We start from the raw sequence: 18,192 nt of genomic DNA on the forward strand, positions 1-18,192 counted from the left end.
CCAACAAGGCTACGAGGAGCAACGAGAAGCTCCAGGAAGAGGTCAGCCCCAGAGATTTCCTCGGGAGGCGAATACCCTCGCGAGTTGATGGCAGCTCCCTGGCTGACGGGTGCCACCACCGAACCCCCACGCACACGCTGGGCAGCTTGGAAGTCCTCCTGCTGCTGGTCGAGGTCATTCGCTACCTCCCAGGGAGCAGAGATAGCACCCTCCTTCTCCTCTTCTTCCTCCTTCTCCTCCTCTTCATCCGAGGAGTCAAAGATGCCCCGATGGGAGTGCCGAGTCTCCTTCTCCTCGCGGAGTGGGGACTTAGAGGCTGTACGCTTCTTGAGGACTTGGCGCCTTCAGCTTCAGAGGCCTTAGCACGCGCAAGGCCCTCGGCAAGCGAGAGCCGTTTGCGAGGATTCTCTTATTCATCGCCACCAGTTTTGGGAGTGCATTTGGCCTTGACGGCCGGACTCTTAGAGCGCACAGACGTCCTGTGACTGCGATCACCTTGATCACTAGCGAGCTCTTGCACGCTGTCATCCTTGAGCTCGCTAGGCACTGGGCTGTACCCTTCCGCAGAGCCCGCAGGAGCATCGTGCGTGCTCTCGGACTCGGCTTCGTCCTCACAGCCAGAGTCGAACTCACGCGCTACGAGCCGAAGGTTCGGCCGATTGGCTGGGGAGGCCGAGGGCGACGGGCTGCGGTGCTTGCTTCCTTGCTCGCTTGCCCACCGCCGCGTCACCCGAGGAACCGATCGGCACTTAAGGAGGCCACCTGAGTAGCCTCCTTAAGTGCCGAGCCTTTGCCGTGAGACTTAGTGCTGTTGGCTTGCGCCTTTCCGGCAGCAGCCTTGGAGCGTGTTTTCGCACCGCTTTTTGCTGTGCCACGAGGCATGGTTAACGGTCGGAGTGCCCATCCCATGTTGGCATTTTTCCAAAATAGTACGAGCAGATCAGGAAAGGAAAAATGAATTGAATTATTCGCCGGAAATGTATTGCAATTAAAGGAGAGATTGCATGAAAGCTATATATTGCAATATCCAACTGGAGTGGAATTTGCAGTACCCAATTGCTAATTGCTGCACGGATCTTTACAAATCGTTGCGACCCTCGTTCTTCAGAATGTGTCTTTATCGGCCACACCTTCGGGCAAATCATACACAAACTGACACCCCAATACGCAGTATCATTCCCTGTCAATACCGATCATCTCAAAATACGCGCTCTGACGCTATTTTCAGCCCTTTGCTAAATTCATACACGGGCTGGGCAACACCTTGAGCAAAATTGCCGCGTTCATGCAATATAGCATGGACGAATACGAGTAGTACAATACAACTGTGATTTCGCCACCATTGATATTCATGGACTCGCAACATTTGAAGTTTAAACTACTCTGCTGGCACATTAACATCACTTTAGGGAAAAAATAGAATTCACAAAAAATCACCTCCAGCCGACAAATTTCAGAAAATAGTACTTTGATCAAGTACTATTTCGGCCGTATCAATTAGTTTCCGAGGCAGTTTACTCTTCCTGCGCCAACAGCGTCTTGATATCCTCTTCCAATGACAACGGACGGTCTTTCGGAGCGAAACGCTTGTACGGCTGTCTATTACGGTCCACCAGGAACTTGGTGAAATTCCACTTCACAAAGTCACCAAAAGAACCAGGGAGTTTCGTCTTCAGGTACGTGAACACCGGACGAGCCGTGGCACCGTTCACGTAGTGCTTCTCGAAGAACGGGAACGTCACATTGTACTGCTTCACGAACTCCATGATCTCCTCGTGGGTGCCAGGCTCCTGACCAGCGAATTGGTTGCACGGGAACGCCAGCACCTCCAGACCTTCGTCCTTGTACTTCTCGTACAGCGTCTGCAGCTCCGGGTAGTTCGTCGGCGTCAGACCGCATTTGCTTGACACATTCACGGCCAGCACCACCTTGCCCTTGTATTTGCTCATGGACACCTCATTGCCGGCCATATTGAAGTCCTTCAGCTCATAAAATGACTTGATCTTGGCCGTATCTTCCACGTTGAACACCTCACGGTACTGCGCATCAGCGTTGATGAACGAGTTAAGCCACTCCTCCTGCTTCTCTTTATTCTCGGCTGAAAAGATCTCCGTGATCTTTGGGTTTACTAGCTTAATACCGTGTTGTATAGCATCACTAAATTCCACTGTGGCATCATCGGCCATGTTAATTTCGGTACAACTTTCCAAGGCCATGTCCGTATTGAAGACGTAAACATTCTTGCTTTGGTCGTTGACCACCACGTAAAATGGTTCCGTTTTACCTAAAAGCGTGGCCAAAACCCCCTTTTTCTTTCGGTACAAAGTCCCTGCTTGGATGGCTCCACTCTTGACGCTCCAGACCGACCTGGCTTTTACGTCGGCAAGTCCATTGCCGACCGCCAGGAATTCCGAGTTTAGTGTCTTAAAATTGAAGTTTTCCACGAGATTCGAGCTCTTTTTAGGCGTCAGAAAGCCGCTCTGCACCAAACCATCGGCTACTTTTGCAGTGTATTCGGGGGAGTGATTGTTCTTTTGTTGTTGCTCGAGTTCTCGGTTGATGACACGCAAAAGATTGTCTCCGGAGACTTTTGGGAATGTAGAGCGAGTAAAAAGCTGCTTCTTGACCTCCGGGGATAAAAGGTGGGTCTGGATTCTACTCACATCGTGCTGTAGCGCGGTTGGAAGCGCCCGGAAGTGACGCCACAGGTCGAACACCCGACCTTGGAGAGCCATCGGGGATACGACAATACTGTTGAGACCACGGATTGGCTGATAATCTTTATTTTCGGATTAAAGTTTGTAAATTTCGGAGGATGATTTTGGTAGCTTTTCCTGCACGTCATGTGACGGGTGATAAGCTCTCGCTCCTTGTGGATTGCACGCAAAAAGCAAAATGAGTGTATAGTTGTTGTCCATGTCGCTCACGTAGAGGGTATGTCAGGCGTGTTTGTGGAAATGTAAGTGGGTTTGCGAATATGAAAAAGAAAATTTATTTTATACTTTAAGGAAGAGTTCGGTGTGCGCGACTACCTGGGTCGACGTTCGGGGACTCTTTATCAAGCGAAGCCAATTGCTGGAACGTTTTACTTTCAGTAGTGCGCCTTCTACATTTTCAGGAACATTGATTGGTGTAGTCATTGTGGCTTAGAGAAGGATAGAAGCATGGGTTGTGGCTCGTATCGCACCGCAACTTCGGTTGATGAAGAATAAACGTTATTGTCTTCATAGATCGGTGTTTTGCTGATGGCTAGTACGCTAGCTAGCTCCAGAGCCGCACAAAGCATTTCTCTCTTCCTCACCTACAGCTACACTGCGTAGTATTACTCGATGGCCTCCTCACAACATGTAGAATTTTCGATCATGCCTTCCAGCCCGAAAAAGAAGAAGTGTGAGAGTTACAAAGGTAAAACAGCAATAGTCCTGTTGCTTGTGTTAGGAGATCTAACACAAGATATATTCTTAATATTACAGTGATTGTACTCGGTGACAGCGGTGTTGGAAAGTCGAGTTTAGTGCGCCGAATGACCAACTCAGGAAATTTGACCGGTACTGCAATTCGCAAAGACTACTTGTCAAAAATAGCGCTCGTGGAAGGTGCCTCTGCACCATTGCAGGTGCAACTGTGGGATACTGCAGGCCAAGAGAAATTCGGAGCCGCTCGACTGCCAAGCTCATTCTTTCGTCTTGCAGATGCCGCGTTGGTTGTGTACGACGTAACAAATCGGCAAAGTTTCATTAGTTTGCTGCAATGGGTGTTGCAAATTCAAACATACCGAAGTACAGAGCCGGCAGACTCAAACTTTTCCTTCGTACTCATTGGACACAAATGTGACCTCGCAAACGCAACACGCCAAGTTTCGGAAAATGTAGGACGAGGATTCGGCAACTTGATCGCAGCTTCACACTTTTTCGAGTGCTCTTCGGAAGATGGCACCAATCTACAGGAATGTTTCGACGCTATTGCTGTCGCTCTTTCTAATGGAACACCGTGGACAATGTCAAATGTTCCACTACCACGCGCAATGACCCTGGAAACACGTGGGTCATTTAGACTTGCAGCTCCGAGCAGTGGCGTTGACGTTACTTCACCAATATCGGAATCGGCATCAGCCCGTAGCCCTACTTTGAAAGCTCTGTCGGCAAACACCGAATTGTCCATCGTCGGCAAGCCATATATCGGGACGCTCGCCGTTCTATTATCAATGCCAATGGTTCTCCTATGGCTTGACGACGACGCTCTTCTGCATTGGGCTGACGCATTTCGAATCTAAATACTACGTATTATAGTAGAAACCTTTCGAAAGAAATGATTAACCCTTTCGTCACCCCCATTCATTTCTATATTAAGCCTTACATACTTTAATCAAGTTAAACTTTCAAAACCGTACATCATGTAGGGTTTTAGTATATCAATTGCGAAGGGGTTTGCGAGCTTATTAATCGCATTTGAGAGGGTTTGATCAAAACAGTACATAATGTATGGTTCAGATTGCTGCAATATGATTTGCTGAAAATAATTGACGGCACTGATGATTCGTCGAAAAAACACGAAAATCTTCCTTCTATCCCAACATTGGCACAAGGTGCAGTACCGTGAATGACAGCCTTGCCACAGTGGAAGAAGGTGGCGATGCTCCATGGAGGCAGAGTGGATCTCGGAGGTCCAATTTGGACCTCACTTCTGAAAAGCTGCGAGCGAGAGGAGTTAGGAACTGAGCGCAGAGATGGCTGAGCGGGCTTCAAAGCGTCAGCGCAGGTCTCAAGCCAGCAACACACCACAGCTTTCTCGAGGTGTGGCACTTGTATAGTCACTAGACTATAGACTACGGGTAGCAGGTGATAACATGTTTGTTTCTTATTTTATGCAACAGATAATTCTGTGAATTTCAAGGACGTTTGGAAAGTGTTACGCCGTGTGGGATGGTCCTATAAACCCTCGTCGAGTAGAAGTTTGGATTTGCGCTATCGCTACGTTCGTCCTGGAGGCAACCCAAATGGAATAAATGGTCAAGACTATTTCTTGGGGGAAGAAACACTTGTTGAGTACTTCAACAGTGCGTATGCAGATGAAGCACCTTACGTGAAAACTGGTAACTCGGTCGGAGTATTGCATAGTGCTAATGTAGGTACGAAGAGCAGTGCGATTGATGAGCTTGATGCCCTACAAGTTGGTGCTACAGCTGGAAATGTTGCTTCAATACCTGAGCAAGGAGATATAAGTTTGGATACTTGTGACAAGGACGACGACAGACGCACTAGACAGCTAGATGGTAATCCTGTGGCTCACACGATACCAAAAGCTACTATTGGTGTCGTGGATGAACAAATATGTGTTCATACGTCTACTGTCGATGAACCTCAGCAATCACGTACAAAGTCTACTGTTTCGACTCCAATATGTCCAGTTTGTGAATCACCGTGCTCGACCCAGCGGTCGTGCACGACGTGTGGTGCATTTATGCATCATTTTTGCTCTCATGATGTTTGTGCAGCACTTGATCTGTACGACCCGGACGGACAGCAGATACTGGATTTTGGAGACGCTTCGTTCTGCAGTAAGCAGTGCTATCGAGAAAAAGCAGCACCGGTCGTAATGAACATGAGTGGGCAAAACCAGGGGGGTACAACTGGGTTGGTTTCGGGAGTAACTACGTCGAGTGTTGCTACATCGCACAGTGATATCCACCTCCAAGGACAATCACAGTCGGAAGGAGTGGAAGACCTAGAAGAAGAGCGCACAGACTGCTGCTCGAGGCTCTAACTGTGAAGTGAGCCTCCGCCGCGGTCGCGCGGCCAAGTCGATGGTTTTCGACTTTGAGAATGAAAGTAGTGACGAACACTTCTTCATTCTGATTGGTCGGTAAACCGAACCTAAGTGGGGGGGGCTGTAACGGGGTACGTATCCCTAAGTGTATCCTGGTTACATGAATCATACTTCGGGATATTTGGCACTAGGTACCAAGGCCGTCCAAAGCCAGCCATTGGTTGATGACATTGCATTTCTATAAGTGACTTATAGTTTGTATTAAGCCCAAGCTTTATCTACCTATAAATATACTCATTTTACATTCTACCTTAACCCCTTGAACCCGAGAGCCTGGACCTTACAAGATAAGGCCAGTTTCTTAACGTGGACCATACAAGTTAAGAAATATTACATTTGGTTTTTGTATAGGTCGTTACAAACTCCAACTCAAATAGGGGTAGGTGACGATTCCATGCTTTCCCGACAGATACTACACACCAACATAGAAGATACAGATAGAAAGTGCGTGCAGATCAAACCAGCAAATTACATATGATTGTTTATAGGTGGACGTCTCCCACCGCACAAATTTGCGGCTCACTTCTGGATTTCCCCTCTCGAGCGAAGAAACACACATCCCCAAAATGGCATTCCGGGCGCGATGGCGTGAAATGAAAAAGGATGGCTGGACCTCAAGGAAGCCATCAGGCCTTTCGGTCGACTTTATCTACCTAAAGCCTGGAAAGACGATCAAGGATGTCGAAGGAGAGGGCGTGTTTATTGGCGAGGAGGCCCTGATGAAGTACCTGGACAAGATCGACCTAAGTTGCTCTATATATTCTGTTGGATGTCTTTGATCTGTACTGACTGTGCTAAGTGAGCAGCGGCTCTTTGAGCAAAGAAGCAGGCAAGACGTGATGGATCTGCGAATGCTGGACGTCAAAGCGCTGCAAAAGCTGCCAAACCTGTGACAGCGAAGCGTACGTGTAATGTGAGCTGTATGATACATGTTTACGTTTTGCTAATCGTGTATGTTGAAAGTTAGAATCGAATCCTTCTTCATCCGATGGCAGTCCCCCGTTACATTCACCCGCACCGGCTCAGCGGCAGCTTCTCGAGACCACCCCACTTCGTCTATGTGCCGAAAGTCCGTCACACAAGACCCCACCATCGTCTTCCGGTACACCACCGGATCTTGCTTTACGTCCACCAAAGAGCCCACTACAAGCTGATTCACCCAAGGCCACAGCTCTTTCTCCCAGCGGCAATAGTGAACATCCCATCGGAAGCCCAGGAGGTAATATCTGGTATGATACACGTTTGGACTGAACTAATTTTGTATGTGGCGTCTTATTGTATTGAAGACTCTCCGATTAGTCAAAGAAACTTGGGTCCAGACTTTGAAGAAGCCGAACTGAGCAGCAATGCGTCGGATCATCCCGAAGCCGACAACCAACCTGGCGATCAAGTTGAGATAGACAAAGAATCTAATCAGTCTACAAGCAGTGTGGGTCAACCGGGGAAATCTGGGGTGGAAGAAGAACCGAAGGAAGACACGCGGCATAATGGTCTGTCTGGTAGCTTGTATGTACATGATATACAGGAATACTAACTTGTATCGTTGCTATTTGCTGTATGTGAAGATGTGAATCAGATTTTAAACGACGATGACCCCAGCATATTTGCAACATTTGAGTCAGACGCCGAGAACGATGATGGAGACGAAGACGACCAGTTTGTCGATGCCATTGATGATGACGTGGCACAAGAACCTGCGCCCCCCCGAAATGCAATTTGACGACGAATTACTCTCAGCACTCGGTGGTGTGGATGACATTGCATCGAATGTAGTACCAGATGCGTATTTGAAGGAGCTCGGCGTTAATGGCTGGTCGGATTTGACGACGCATACACCCTATACGTATCTACAAGAGCCGTATGAGTCGAGTTCGCCTGAAGCATTGCGGCAGGACTACCCGCAACTGTACGATGGTGCGTCCGGACCTATTCCACGGGCCTTGGCCGCAGCTGCAACCCCTTCCGGAGCTTTCTTCTATTTCCGTCAACCGCAGTTGTGGGAGGATATTGCTGCTGAATCCAGCGATTACTTCGAAGCTAGTCTTGATGAACGTGTACAAGGAACACATGCGAAGCAGCTCGCTCGGGAATTGAAGCATCCACAGCTCAAAGCCAAGTCGGTAGAAGAAATCCGTGAAGAAGTCCGAAGGGTACCAATTATCGAGGCGCGAGAGCTGTGCGTTTTCATAGGTCTATTGCTGGCCCGATCCGTAGTTCCAAACAAGGAAAAGCTAGCAAACCATTGGAAAACGAGAGAGGAAGGCGCCATTCCTCGCGGGTGCTGTGGGCGCTTTATGACGCGCGACCGATTCATGCATATATCCCGGAATCTGCAATTCAGCAGTAATAGATACCCAAGAGCGGCGACAGATCGCGCGTGGAAGCTAAGGCCTGTCGTAGACGCACCTAAAGATCGGTTTGCTTCTGGATATACGCCGCCGGCCATCATGGCGTTTGACGAAGCGATGTTGCCGTCCCGCTCCACCTTCAATAGGATGCGCGTGTACATCAAGGACAAGCCCCACAAGTGGAGCACGAAGCTGTTCATGTTGTGCTGCTTCAATTCAGCATATTGTATACGGTGAGTAGCAGGCGTGCCTCCGGGCACGCCTGCTTTTTTTTTTGGTTCCAAAGTATTGTTATCGTGTATGATACTAGCTTGTGTTCTATTATCTTGTATGATACAGCTTTGAAGTGTATTGTGGAAAAAAAGAGAGATCGGGCCAGGGAAGTTCCGCTGACCAAAAGTCTGGCCCTGCTGCCGTCGTGCGCAACCTGAAGCAAGTGTTTGGGCCTACTGCACCACCCAATGGAGAAATGCGACTCGTTGTCATGGACCGGTTTTATTCTTCTGTGCCGCTATCAATGCAGCTCCTGACCATGGGATTCTACTCTATTGGTACGGTTCGGACGGACCGCCAAGGACTGAGTACAAAGCTGATCCCAAAGAAACAGGCTGAGACAAGAAGAAACCACCAAAGATTCCAAAGAACAGACCAGCAAACATTGAGCGGGGCACGTTCATCGTGGCTGAGTCCGTGTCGGTACCAGTGATGCATGTGCTGCGTTGGTGGGACACACGGGCCGTTCACATGCTGAGTACGGGCGGGACTGTGCAGCCAGATCGTATTGTACGTCGGGACAAGCTGACAGGAGAGCAGCTCGAAGTCGTCTGCCCGCGCATTGTGAAGGACTATCAGACGTACATGGGTGGCGTCGATGTCCATGACCAGCTACGTCTACAACGGTAAGTCTGTTATGTTGTATGTGCAAGTTCAGAATGCCTAATCGTGTATGGTACATGGTGCAGATACTCGTTGCAACTATGCATCAAATACAAGAAGTACTACATAGGTCTGTTCCTAGGCCTCGTTGATTTAGCGATTATCAACTCCTACATCGTCTTCAATGCTGCTCGAGCAGCTTCCAATCTCCCCAAAACTAGCCATGTCAAGTTTTTAAAACAACTTCACCTCGAGCTTTGCCAGCTTAGAGATGAAGACTGGGAAGGACTTATTGCCGACGAGACCTTTCAAGCAACGCCTTTAAAGGATACTAATGCTGTTAGAATCCACCGTGGGAGCCACAAGCCGCTACTTAACGACGAGTGGAGGCCAGGCAACAACAATCAAGGGCGGAAGCGACGGACAAGGGCCTGCAAAGTTTGCTCATTGCTAAAAGGCACTAGGGCCGGTCGTGGCGGTGATTCGTCGACTTACTGTAGCTCGTGCAGGCTACAAACGGCGTCCAAGAAAACTATGGCCTGGCGAGTCTTCTTGTGCGAGAAGAAACGCCACACCCTGAAGGGCGAGCTGCTCTCCTGCTTCGACATCTGGCACAAGTCGTGGCGCAATGGGGCCCTGGCACCTGCTCCGCAGCGCGGGGTCAAACGGACAATTCGTGCACGGGCTCCTGCGCAACATCCGGCCCTAGGCAGTGCCAGCGATGAGGATTCCAGTAACGAGTCTATTGTAAGCAACTCCTGCCAGCAGAAGCGCGCCCGTCGCTCAACCAACGCAGCGGGGACGGATTGAAAATCAATTGCGTCTGTCGTTTTCATTTGATTTTTGTATTACTAATATCATAGAATTCTGGTCCGCTGCACATGTTTTGTGATGGCGTTGTTATGCACTTTCCGGGCACGTGTCTGCTCTGCAATTGAACAACTCTGTCACAATTATGTACTCGCTTTGCTGCTCATCATTCAGTTTATTAGTGCAAACATGTATACTTTCAGGCGTCAGTTTGGACCATACACCATAGTGAAAGATGTCTTTCACGATGTTTAGGTTTAACATGATTCTATCACATATACACGTTACCAAACTATATATTGTTTTGCATACTAGCCCTTACCCGCAGATACACGTTAGAGCGCCTAGGGTTTCGGCAGCAAGGGGGTACGGTACTACCTCGGGCTCAAGGGGTTAAATAGGTCACTTCGTTCTCTTTTGGTAAAGAGGGGACCTGTGAACTGCCGTTCACTAAGAGCTTGTATACTCTCGGAAGCTAACTTACTCTAGCGCAAGGTGCTGTGTGACCCCGTCACAGTTCATAATGTTGGGATTGCTAGTGAGCCAGTAGAAAGAGTCGTCGAGCCTGCGTTCCATGATTCTGATATGTTTGTTCCTCTTATTAGCGGGTGACATTGTAAATGCTAGACTGGCCGGTTGTCAGAGCACTTCACCCTGCTTAAATATGAGCTTGGAAGGGCTTAATCGTTTTTTTATTTCTAATAAGAAATCGCACGGTTTAGCAATTTTCTATTAGCAGTGGTTTTGCAGAGACGTATATCCTCCTTCAACTTTACGCTTTCATGTATGCAATTTCGTCTGCAGCTTGTCAGCGTATCGGTCGGGAGAACTACTCGATTAGACTTTTTATATCTTAATATGAGTCTGCTGCAAAGGACAGAAACATTAGGAGAAGTACAGTGCTTTCAACTCTTTAAATAATACAGGCAAAAGTAGTCTAATTTATTAAGATTCATGATCTAATTACGTGATATACAGGACAAACATTCACAAGACGTGGACTATTAAAATATATATACGTATTTGAATGGAGAGTAATGAGGAATTCTTACTTTTTACAATCCAATCAGCACCTATCATTTACATGTACTTGCATGCGTACTTAACAATGAGCTCGTTTTCTACAAATGCCAACATATGATCTGTGAACTGTGTGCTCCACTTTGAATAGTAGTTTTTTAACGATTGGCATTAACCCAGTACATAGGTACTGTATTATGGAATTTCATCGGTAAGTTGAAGCTGATGCAAATCTTTCCGGAACAGGTAATTGACAATCCCCCTAAACTTAAAAAAATACTTCAAAGAAGATTATTCTCTTTCCATAATATTTATTTGCCTTGACAATAGCTATTACAAATAACACTCTACTCCCACCGAAACGACACATACTAGTACTCACACAAAGCGAGCCAGAAACTCAAGATGCACTAGCGACAGTTGAACAAAGTGATGCAAACCGTTTCAATATTATTGATCAAAGCAACAATCTATACGGTCTATAAACAAAACCTCAAAGCGCCTACTGCAGACTTACGACGGTGCGTCCGTTCAGTGGTAGCACGGGGCGAGCGTTGTTGCCATTGTCCGTCACGGACAGCTCCTTCCGCTGTGTCGGCAAGCGGGTGAAGTCCGCCGACGAGATCGACATGGGCTGCTGCACGACCCACCAGTCGACGATCTCGTCACAACCAGGAGTCGTGAGGCTACCCGGGTAGTTGTAGGTGCGGACGGCGTTGCTGCTCACGACATTAGCGTACGAGCCACTGAATAGAAGCGATAAGGCACAAATGTTAGTAATCTGCTCTGGGGTCAGCCATTCTGGGGCTGATAACTTACAGGTTCATCGTGGGTGCAGCGGCCGGCGTGACAGCTTCCATCCCGTCGAGCACCGAGACCATTCACGAATCCGTCGTGCCTGCGTTCGCTACTTGCCGAAAGACACCCACGCCCATAAGAGCAGAGCCGTCGGCGTTGCTGTGGACGAAGTGGACCTCTCCGTCCAGCGGCTTCCCGTCGAGTGTGTGCTCGGAGGGGGCGTGGATGTGGAACTGCGCCATGCTGTAGGAGGCACCATTCGCCGATGCCGCACAGGACCCTGTATTGGACGATAAAATAACAACATCGATTTCATGAAGGCATTCGTTTTGAGAGCCATACAATTTCATACGTGCACAATGACTTACCGCCAACGACACTTGCCACGAACGTATCAGTCGCTTGCGTGAGATTGAAGTTGGCACACTCGCCACTGAATGCCAATGAGCGTGTTGCCAAACTTCCTCCCGTCGTGGTGGTGATGTCAATGGGTGACTGACGAGAACCCCCGCACGTGGGGTAGTGGTCGGCCCACTGCGCCGGTCCGCCCATGGTGGGGTCGTTGGTCTTGTACCCCCACGGAGCACCCGTGGTTTGTGCGGATACCGTGATTTCGGTGAGAGCGCAGGCGGCGATGAGAGGCGATGCGGCGGTGAAGAACTTCATGGTTGTGGTAGTTGTTCGGGTACTGTAGTTGTCGATGTTGATTGTCGAGAGTAAATTGAGGAATGAGCCATCTGATGGCCAAGGTTTTGCAGGACGGACAGTGTCAATGTTGGATACGGTTGCTACTTCTAGGTCACGTGCCTCGTATTCAATACGGAATGTATGTTGAAGCTGTAGGAACGCCTCTAGTTTGTGTAATGGCGATCAACGACGTTGTTGTTCCTGTCTTATCAATACCGGTAGATCAATCGAGGCTTTGATTTGATCATCATATTGTTGGCAACGAGCGGGTGGATACTCGGCACAAGTGGTTGACGTCGGACTCTTCTTCGCGAGCGGGGTGCCGATCTTCGTGTGTTAATTACATGCCATCTGAAATTTAAGTCGGCTTTCCACAAGACTTGTACAGTCGTGCACCTCGTTTTCGGCCCCGGTATGGCTTAATAACCTGCACAATCTAATGATTGCGCCACATGCATTGCGCAAATGAGTTGCCCATCTCCTTTGGACCAAATAACCTCAATGGTATTCCCCTCCTCGAGAAGGGATGAAACGCCGCACTTCCGCCACGTATCAGCTCAATCACTTCACCATACAACAGCTAATTATAAATTTTGTCGCAAAACGCCATGGCACGTCGCCCGTCCGCCTATTCTACGTTGAATCAAGGGATTATTAAAAGTCTCAAGGACCACTACCGTGCTAAGAAGCGGGAGGTAGAGCTGGACATGTTTTACAAAGGCGAGAAGTATACCCCCGTCAATATTTATACAGTGATGAAGTGGTGCTCAGAAGGTTGGCAAGACGTATCGACAATGACCATACGAAACTGTTGGAATCACACTGGTATTGTGTCGAAGATGGATTTGAGATTTGTACTTAATTGAGGTAATGCAAAGTAGTACATTTGGATTTCATCTGTTCCTCTATAAAAATTCGCAGCTCGTAGACTCTATATAGTCCACCCCGCCAAAGACGAGGTGCACGACTGTATACAGTAGTATAGGGAGCGTTGCGGTGGTGATTCGGTGTGGCAGGAAAGTTTCCCAATAGATTTGAATGGTTAAGCATTCATTGACGTGTCACTTACGTGCGGTACCAGAATTCTCTGTCATCGATCTGAGTGCGTGTATAAATGGGATTTGGTGCCGTTCACACTCAGTTAGCTGACTTTGCGATGTATGCCTCAACAGCAAGATGCAAGAGTAATAAAAAAAATTCTTCAAAATAATGTCGGCATGTTTTAGAGCAAATAGCGTAAAACGCTGACAATTTTGGTGGTGGCGTGTGATAGTGAATAAAGCAGCTCACCCTTCGACCTCCGAGCGGATGGGCCCCATCATGGGGATCCGTGCGTATGATCGACGACGCCAAAGGATATACCTTACCACTTCGACAAGATCCAGGATCCGACATTACGAAGATTTTTTCCCCACAAAATAGAATCTTGTCCGACATTAGTAAACCGACGTCGGTGTTCTTGCACATCAAATAATCTATTCCATGCATCTTCCACATATAAGAATGTACCCAAACAGCAAAATCGCTAACACCACGACTCTACATGTAGCGACATCCGTTATCATTACGCCTAGAGGCCAAAGTTATTTGCTTCTAGTCACCGTGTCAGCAATTTGTATCCTTCCAAAAGGTGTCCCACCATATCAAAATCGATTAACGCTGCGTGGAAAGCCGCGTAAAACGTCTTTAGCTAACATGTAAAGCCCGACCGAAGGACGGCTGCGGTGCGGTGCGACGCCTATTATTAATAATACATGAAGCCGCTGGACGGAGAGGTCCACTTTGTTAAGATATTGGGTGAGCTGTACGAATAAGTAAGCACAGCACGTACAGTCCCAGAGAAGAAAGGTGGTCGAAGACTAAGGACAGAAAGTTTAGCTGTAAGGACTCAAGAGATCTGGCCACAGTTTGCCTTTTGCTTTTCAGAGAGAAGCATACTCAAGAAGAATGCGGTCGAGGTAGTAAGGGAAGTAACAAGATTTTATTCGCTTTCTGCTACTGTCCAGAATACCAGCGCAATTACGTAACAGGGTTATGAGCCCAACGATGCGGAACAGAGGAAACGGAGACTCAGAAGCCAAGAAAGCGGAGGTAGAGTGGAATAAAGATGGCCGTCCAGTGAATTGGAATGGACGCGATTGGCCTCTTTACAAGCGCACCATGATGAGATACCTGACTTGCTACAACGTAGAGGACAATGGCTGGCGTTTGGACGACATCTGTGACGAAAGTGTTGAGTACCGAAACACCAATGGTAACGAGGAGGAGCAACGATTTATGCGGCAAGACCAGTTACTCGCCAAGTTGATTGCATATTCACTATCGTGCACCCTCGCCCAGCAAGTAATGCGGTTTGACGACGGGTTCAGACATGTGGAACTACTTGGCTTCGCGCTTGGAAAGGGCGTGAAAACGAGATGACTACACTGTACACACAACGTGCCGTTCGTCAGAAGCTCGAAAGTGCATCATGTCGGCCAGGTGCAGACGTTGAGAACCACTTACTGTACATGATGAGGTTACGCGAACAGTTGGTTGTACTGGATGCAGACGTTAGTGACTCTTGGATGGTCAACTTCATGGTTCGATCTGTGTCGCAGCTGCCATTTTACAGAGAGTTGAGAACTCTCATGCTAACTGGAGGCCTCCACACGATGAAGACACCAGATCAAGTGAAGTCAATGATCCTCGTTCTGGACAAGGAGGAGCTAGTGGATAAACAGTCCCAAGTTCGAATTAATCCCGATGTACGAGATGAAGCTGGAGGCGGTCGGCAAGGTGACCGCAGTAACGGTGGCAAGCCGATGCCAAAGTACCAGAATCGTAACAAGGACAAGTCTACCATAAACAGCGGTGGCCGTCAGAAGTACTCGGGGTACTTCAAGAGAAAAACCGACGAGCAGCAGCGCCAGTATGAAGAAGATCGAGAGAACAAGAGCTGCTTTGGCTGTCACCAGCCGGGGCACACTCGAAGAAACTGCCCAGAAGAGATGAAGCCGGAGCCGAAGAGCCAAAATGGCAGTAGTGTCGGTAACGTCCGCAATCATGCCAACTTCACTCATTCGTCGGGGGTGGCTAGCCGCGAACCACAAGGATCTGCGCAAAAGCAGGAGGGACGCGCCTACTCACGAGAAGGTTCACAGTCGAAGAAAGGCACTGCCAAGTACCAACAGAAGCTTGAATACCAGCCGGAGACTTGGGTGTTCGACAATGGAGCAACACAGCATATGGCCGGAGATAAGAGATACTTTGTCAACTACCGTGATCTAACGCTAGAAGAACAAGATAGAGCTACAGTTCATGGCTACAACGGCAAGAGTACTCCAATCGGCATTGGATCAATTGACTTATGGGTCAATGTTAACGACAATCCAGTAGTTCTTCGAGTCGAGAACGTATACTTTTCGCCACATCGGACAAATTTGCTCTCCCAGTCGGCGGCAACGGAGCAAGGATTCCAAAACTCATATGACGACTCGACGAGAGAATACACGTTGAAAATGAACGGTGAAGTAGCACTTAAGGTGCAGGTACAACCGTCCAAGCTGTGGACGTTCACAGCAGACAACTCATTCTTACCAGGGAAAAAGTCGGAAGAAAACCAGTCAGCGCCAAAGACAATGATCAACTACGCAATTAGTGATGGCGTCGCAGACTGGCAGAGCTGGCACGAGCGACTAGGCCACATCTGCCCTTTATTTGTGAAGCAAATGGCCGATCAAAACTTGGTTGAAGGGATGATGTTAAGAGAGAGGGACTTTGACATGTGTGAAGCCTGTCAACTTGGAAAACAACGCGCAAAAACACCATTGAAACAACTAGATCGTGGAGTGAAACGACGAAACCAGTTAGTGTTTGCCGATCTGCTATTTTCGCCAAGTCACTACAACTGTACGTTTCAAGGCAGTATTGGTGATAATGGACGCTCACACGAGGTTTACAACGATTTATCCGGTGCAGACCAAGCAGAAGGAGGAAATTAATGCACTGATGAAGCGATATGTCGTTTGGGCTGAAAGGCAATCACCAGAGTGGAAGGTGAATGAGATCATTACAGACGGCGGTGGTGAGTTCAAGAATGGACAGATCACAACATGGTACCAGGAACACGGCATAATACATACCGTCATACCACCGAAAACATCTCGGCTGAACATGGTGGAGCGTACCCGTCAGACGATAATTGGTATGATGAAGACAATGATGGAGGAATCGGGCTTCCCGACGTCATTTTGGATCGAAGCACTGTATTATGCAGTGTATCTTAAGAATCGATCACTCTCAAGTTCAATTAACTGCACGCCGTACGAAGGAATGTGGGGAAGACGCCCAGATATTCACCATATTAGAAAATTCGGAGCTCTAGGCTACGCACACACGAAGGTTGGGCCGTCACGTCACAAATTTGCCGACAACGGCAAGATTGGATTTGTGCTTGGCTATCGTGATGGAGTTCTTGGATGCAAAGTCTATTTTCCTGCAGAAGGTTCAGTATTAATTGCTGGAGAAATCACTGCCAACGAACGAGTGCTATACAAAGATCGACACCACACTGATTTTGTTTGCCGCGTAAGAGACTGGGTGCTAGCTGAGCGACCAGATCTAACAAGCGCAGGCCGTCATGATTACGACTCACCAGTCGTAGGGGGGAGTGACGGAGATAACAGCAATGCTACCGTCAATACCGAGCAACATAGCTCAAGATCTGATGGGCCCAAGCGTCAGAGAGCCGCCATGGCTACGGAAACCGCTGCCAAGCTTTGGAAACACCATGGCGGTGCATCCTGAAGTGGATCGTCGAAAACGAGTTGGTGACAGTATGAAACACATCAGACTTGCTGTTGACGATGATAGTGAACCAAATACTAGCACGTGTCAGGAGACAGTGGACTCGAGTTTGGAAGAAGAATCAGAGGATCTTGACCAAGAAGCTGAAGAGCAATTTGAATACGCAGAATTAATAGCAAGATCGCTGCTCGACGACGTGGATGAGAATACGCTTAGTGATGGAAGTAAAGATGGTGCTGAAAAGGAGAAGAAACAGCACTTAAAGAGGGGTATGAGAGAGTTATCGAAGCCTGGAGAAGAAGATTTAACTGCTGACGAGATGCAAGTGTATGCTGCGCTAACCGCGATTGCACTTATTACAGAGACGCCTACGCAGCCACAGCAACGCACATGGTACATTTCGGAGTTTAAAGTCCCAAGAACAGTATCCCAGGCGATGAACTCACCCCAGAGAGCCGAATGGTGGAAAGAAATGGAGAAAGAAGTGTCAGCAATGGTTGAAAAATACGTACTTGAGCTGGTTCCGGAGACGGACATCCCAATAGGGATGAAAACACTTGAGACGATGTGGCGATTTCAGCCCAAGACTGATGATTTTGGAAATATTTTGCGCTATCGCTCTCGCCTCTGTGCTCGTGGAGACAAAGAGGTACCAGGTATTGACTTCAGTGTATTGGATACATTCTCACCTGTGGCGCGAATGGCATCATTCAGATTGTTTGTTGCACTTTGCCAAATTTACCGTTTGGTTGCCTACCAAGGTGATATCAACACAGCCTACCTGAATGCACCGAAGAAACAACTCGCATTCATTCGACGAATCATAGGATTCCCACTCAAACCAGGATGGGTTTACAAGGTGAAGAATGCGTTGTATGGTTTGCATGAAAGTGGACGTGAATGGTACGACGAGCTGCACAGCTGGCTGAGTGAAAAAGGAATGGAGAGAAGTACGACTGAACCCTGCATGTATTTCCGATTTGAAGGGCAATCTATTGCTCTCCTTCTTATCTACGTGAATTATTTTATCTATGCTACG

At 48.1% G+C, this 18,192-nt stretch overlaps 3 protein-coding genes across 3 annotated transcripts; 1 reads left to right on the plus strand and 2 right to left on the minus strand.

Annotated features, from left to right (window-relative positions):
• Window positions 1-1,514: 1,514 nt before the first annotated feature.
• On the minus strand, window positions 1,515-2,735 carry PITG_17834 (phospholipid hydroperoxide glutathione peroxidase, putative; the record flags this gene model as incomplete). Its single annotated transcript, XM_002896622.1, has 1 exon — window positions 1,515-2,735. The coding sequence occupies one exon, from the start codon at window positions 2,733-2,735 to the stop codon at window positions 1,515-1,517; it is 1,221 nt and encodes a 406-aa protein (XP_002896668.1).
• Window positions 2,736-3,362: 627 nt separating this feature from the next.
• Window positions 3,363-4,316, plus strand: PITG_17835 (uncharacterized protein; the record flags this gene model as incomplete). The annotated part of the gene is made up of 3 exons (XM_002896623.1): window positions 3,363-3,405; window positions 3,474-3,715; window positions 4,293-4,316. 3 exons carry the CDS (start codon window positions 3,363-3,365, stop codon window positions 4,314-4,316), a joined length of 309 nt encoding a protein of 102 aa, XP_002896669.1.
• A 7,066-nt stretch (window positions 4,317-11,382) lies between these two features.
• PITG_17837 (carbonic anhydrase, putative) lies at window positions 11,383-12,344 on the minus strand (the record flags this gene model as incomplete). The annotated part of the gene is made up of 3 exons (XM_002896624.1): window positions 11,383-11,626; window positions 11,766-11,958; window positions 12,047-12,344. 3 exons carry the CDS (start codon window positions 12,342-12,344, stop codon window positions 11,383-11,385), a joined length of 735 nt encoding a protein of 244 aa, XP_002896670.1.
• Between the last annotated feature and the right edge of the window lie 5,848 nt (window positions 12,345-18,192).

This window comes from Phytophthora infestans, genomic scaffold (genome assembly GCF_000142945.1).
Source record: "Phytophthora infestans T30-4 supercont1.56 genomic scaffold, whole genome shotgun sequence".
Classification (NCBI taxonomy): domain Eukaryota; phylum Oomycota; class Peronosporomycetes; order Peronosporales; family Peronosporaceae; genus Phytophthora; species Phytophthora infestans.